We start from the raw sequence: 4,331 nt of genomic DNA, 5'->3' as shown, positions 1-4,331 counted from the left end.
ATTGGGTTCCTTCCTGACAGCCACCCCCAGGTGGTGAAGATAAGAAACATCACCTCCACTTCGCTGATCCTCAACTCTGCGGCCCCACAAGGGTGCGTGCTAAGCCCCTCCTGTACTCCCTGTTCACCCATGCCTCCAACTCAAATCAAGTTTGCAGAAGACAACAGTAGTAGGCTTGATTACCAACGATGATGAGAGAGCCTACAGGGAGGTGAGTGAGGGCTCTGGGAGCATGGTGCCTGGAAAACAAACTCTCACTCAAAGTCAACAAACAAAAAAGGAGATGATCGTGGACTTCAGGAAACAGCGGAGTGGCACCCCCCTATCTACATTGAGTGGACCACAGTGGAGGAGGTGGAAAGCTTCAAAGTTCCTTGGTGTACACATCACTGACAAACTGAAATGGACCACCCAGACAGAGATTAATTTGAATTATTTTACCTTTATTTAACTAGGCAAGTCAGTTAAGAATAAATTCTTATTTACAATGACGGCCTAGGAACAGTGGGTTAACTGCCTTGTTCAGGGGCAGAACAACAACCTTTCGGTTACTAGTCCAACGCTCTAACCACTATGCTACCTGCGCCCCCAGAGTGTGGTGAAGAAGGCGCAACAGAGACTCTTAAACCTCAGGAGGCTAAAGAAATTTGTCTTGTCACTTAAAACCCACAAACTTTTACAGATGCACAATTGAAAGCATCCTGTCGGGCTGTATCACCGCCTGGTACGGAAACTGCACTGCACGCAACCACAAGGCTCTCCAGAGGCAGGAGAGCACTAACGGATTAAAGGGCAAACTATCCACTCTCCAGGATACCTACAGCACCCAATGTCACAGGAAGACCAAAAAGATCATCAAGGACATTAACCACCCGAGACACTGCCTGTTCACCCGCTATCATCCAGAAGGCGAGGTCAGTACAGGTGCATCAAAGCTGGGAACGAGAGACTGAAAAACAGCTTCTATCTAAAGTCCATCAGACTGCTAAACAGCCATCACTAGCACATCAGAGGCTGCTGCCTATAGGCATAGACTAGAAATCACTGGCCACTTAAAGGAATGGAACACTAGTCACTTTAATAATGTTTACATAGCTTGCATTACTCATCTCATATGTACTGTATTCTATACTATTCTACTGTATCTTAGTCCGTTCCGCTCTGACATCGCACGTCCATATACACTACCTTTCAAAAGTTTGGGTTCACTTAGAAATGTACTTGTTTTGAAAGAAAAGCACATTTTTTGGCGATTAAAATATCAAATTGATCAGAAATACATTATAAACATTGTTAATGACTATTTTATCTGGAATTTTCTTAATGGAATATCTACATAGGCGTACAGAGGCCCATTATCAGCAACCATCACTCCTGTTTCCAATGGCACGTTGTGTTAGCTAATCCAAGTTTATCATTTTAAAATGCTAATTGATCATTAGAAAACCCTATTGCAATTATGTAGCACAACTGAAAACTGTTGTCCTGATTAAAGAAGCAATAAAACTGGCCTTCTTTAGAGTACTTGAGCATCTGGAGCATCAGCATTTGTGGGTTCGATTACAGGCTCAAAATGGCCAGAACAAAGTAATTTTTTCTGAAACTCGTCAGTCTATTCTTGCTCTGAGAAATGAAGGCTATTCCACGTGAGAAATTGCCAAGAAACTGTAGATCTCGTACAAAGCTGTGTACTACTCCCTTCACAGAACAGCGCAAACTGTCTCTAACCAGAAAAGAAAGAGGAGTGGGAGGACCCGGTGCACAACTGAGCAAGAGGACAAGTACATTTGAGTGTCTAGTTTGAGAAACAGACACCTCCACAAGTTCTCACCTGGCAGCGTCATCAAATAGTACCCGCAAAACACCAGTCTCAACGTCAACAGTGAAGAGGCGACTCTGGGATGCTGGCCTTCTAGGCAGAGTTGCAAAGAAAAAAGCCATCTCTCAGACTGGCCAATAAAGGAAACAATTAAGATGGGCAAAAGAACACAGACATTTCTGTTTATATTTTTAATACATTTGCAAAAATTCTAGTCGTGACAAGCTAGTCGTGACTATTTAAAAGTCTGATGGCCTGGAGACGGAAGCTGTTTTTCAGTCTCTCGGTCCCCGCCTTCTAGATGGTAGCGGGGTGAACAGGCCGTGGCTCAGGTGGCTGAGGTCCTTGATGATATTCTTGGCCTTCCTGTGACACCGGGTGCTGTAGATGTCCTAGAGGCAGGCAGTGTGTCCCCAGTGAGGAGTTGGGCTGACCGCCCTACCCTCTGCAGAGGCCTGCGGTTGCGGACGGTGCAATCGCCATGCCAGGTAGTGATACAGCCCAACAGGACTCTCTCAATGGTGCAACTGTAGAAGTTCATGAGGGTTTCACGTAGGCATTTCTCTTGTCCAGATGGATAGTGTGCAGTGCGATGTCGATTGCGTCATTCATGAATCTGTTGGAGCATGCTGCCATCGATCCCACAGTTTTTGGTTTGGGTTCTGATTGTCACAAGTTCTGATTGTCACAGGGGGAACAACATCCTCTATGCACCTCCTGATAAACTCTGTCACAGCCAGTGTATACGTCCATACTATTCTCAGAGGCAACCCAGAACATATCCAGTCCGCGTGATCAAAGCAATCTTGAAGCATAGATTCCGATTGGTCTGACCAACGTTGAACCGTCCTTACCTCGGGTACTTCCTGTTAAAAGTTTGCCTGTTGGAGGGGAGGAGTAAAATGGAAGTGGATCTGATTTGCCAAAGAGGAGGGGGGGACTTGTAGCCATCCCAGAAGGGGAGTAGAAATGGTCAAGCATGAATAGCAGTGTATAGCATGTTACAGTACAACCATTGCATTCCAATTTAGGCGTTTACAATGTTCAAATCTGCCATTTTCAACCCGTACACGGTTTACGAGTGTAAAGGGCTATGTGAGACTGCTTATAACAGAGCAAAAATGCTGTCTACTGGTTGACTTCAATTTGCTTACCGCCCCAATAGATCCACAGACGATGCAATCGCCATCACTCTGCACACTGCCCTATCCCATCTGGACAAGAGGAATACCTACGTAAGAATGCTGTTCATTGACTATAGCTCAGCATTCAACCCCATAGTACCCTCCAAGCTCATCATTAAGCTTGAGGCCCTGGGTCTATAACCCCGCCCTGTGCAATTGGGTCCTGGACTTCCTGACAGGCCACCCCCAGGTGGTGAAGATAAGAAACATCACCTCCACTTCGCTGATCCTCAACTCTGCGGCCCCACAAGGGTGCGTGCTAAGCCCCTCCTGTACTCCCTGTTCACCCATGCCTCCAACTCAAATCAAGTTTGCAGAAGACAACAGTAGTAGGCTTGATTACCAACGATGATGAGAGAGCCTACAGGGAGGTGAGTGAGGGCTCTGGGAGCATGGTGCCTGGAAAACAACCTCTCACTCAAAGTCAACAAAACAAAAAGGAGATGATCGTGGACTTCAGGAAACAGCGGAGGGTGCACCCCCCTATCTACATTGAGTGGACCACAGTGGAGRAGGTGGAAAGCTTCAAAGTTCCTTGGTGTACACATCACTGACAAACTGAAATGGACCACCCAGACAGAGATTAATTTGAATTATTTTACCTTTATTTAACTAGGCAAGTCAGTTAAGAATAAATTCTTATTTACAATGACGGCCTAGGAACAGTGGGTTAACTGCCTTGTTCAGGGGCAGAACAACAACCTTTCGGTTACTAGTCCAACGCTCTAACCACTATGCTACCTGCCGCCCCAGAGTGTGGTGAAGAAGGCGCAACAGAGACTCTTAAACCTCAGGAGGCTAAAGAAATTTGTCTTGTCACTTAAAACCCACAAACTTTTACAGATGCACAATTGAAAGCATCCTGTCGGGCTGTATCACCGCCTGGTACGGAAACTGCACTGCACGCAACCACAAGGCTCTCCAGAGGCAGGAGAGCACTAACGGATTAAAGGGCAAACTATCCACYCTCCAGGATACCTACAGCACCCAATGTCACAGGAAGACCAAAAAGATCATCAAGGACATTAACCACCCGAGACACTGCCTGTTCACCCCGCTATCATCCAGAAGGCGAGGTCAGTACAGGTGCATCAAAGCTGGGACTTCACTGTTGACGTTGAGACTGGTGTTTTGCGGGTACTATTTGATGACGCTGCCAGGTGAGAACTTGTGGAGGTGTCTGTTCTTCAAACTAGACACTCAAATGTACTTGTCCTCTTGCTCAGTTGTGCACCGGGTCCTCCCACTCCTCTTTCTATTCTGGTTAGAGACAGTTTGCGCTGTTCTGTGAAGGGAGTAGTACACAGCTTTGTACGAGATCTACAGTT

At 46.3% G+C, this 4,331-nt stretch overlaps 1 protein-coding gene across 2 annotated transcripts in view; it reads right to left on the bottom strand.

Annotated features, from left to right (window-relative positions):
* Positions 1 to 4,331, bottom strand: part of adat1 (adenosine deaminase tRNA specific 1) — a 38,680-nt gene that overhangs the window by 2,831 nt on the left and 31,518 nt on the right. The window contains exon 9 of one of the 2 annotated variants that reach the window (XM_070443000.1): positions 2,957 to 3,033. The exons of the other annotated variant lie outside the window; for it this stretch is intronic. Coding sequence (XP_070299101.1) covers positions 2,970 to 3,033 — 64 coding nt within the window. The 3' untranslated portion in view covers positions 2,957 to 2,969. Of the gene's footprint in view, positions 1 to 2,956; positions 3,034 to 4,331 lie in introns of those variants that run through there. 2 annotated transcript variants of the gene reach the window in all.

This window comes from Salvelinus sp. IW2-2015, linkage group LG4q.1:29, assembly GCF_002910315.2.
Source record: "Salvelinus sp. IW2-2015 linkage group LG4q.1:29, ASM291031v2, whole genome shotgun sequence".
Classification (NCBI taxonomy): domain Eukaryota; kingdom Metazoa; phylum Chordata; class Actinopteri; order Salmoniformes; family Salmonidae; genus Salvelinus; species Salvelinus sp. IW2-2015.
Note: the sequence above shows the minus strand (reverse complement) of the source record. Positions and strands in the feature narration are given on the sequence as shown.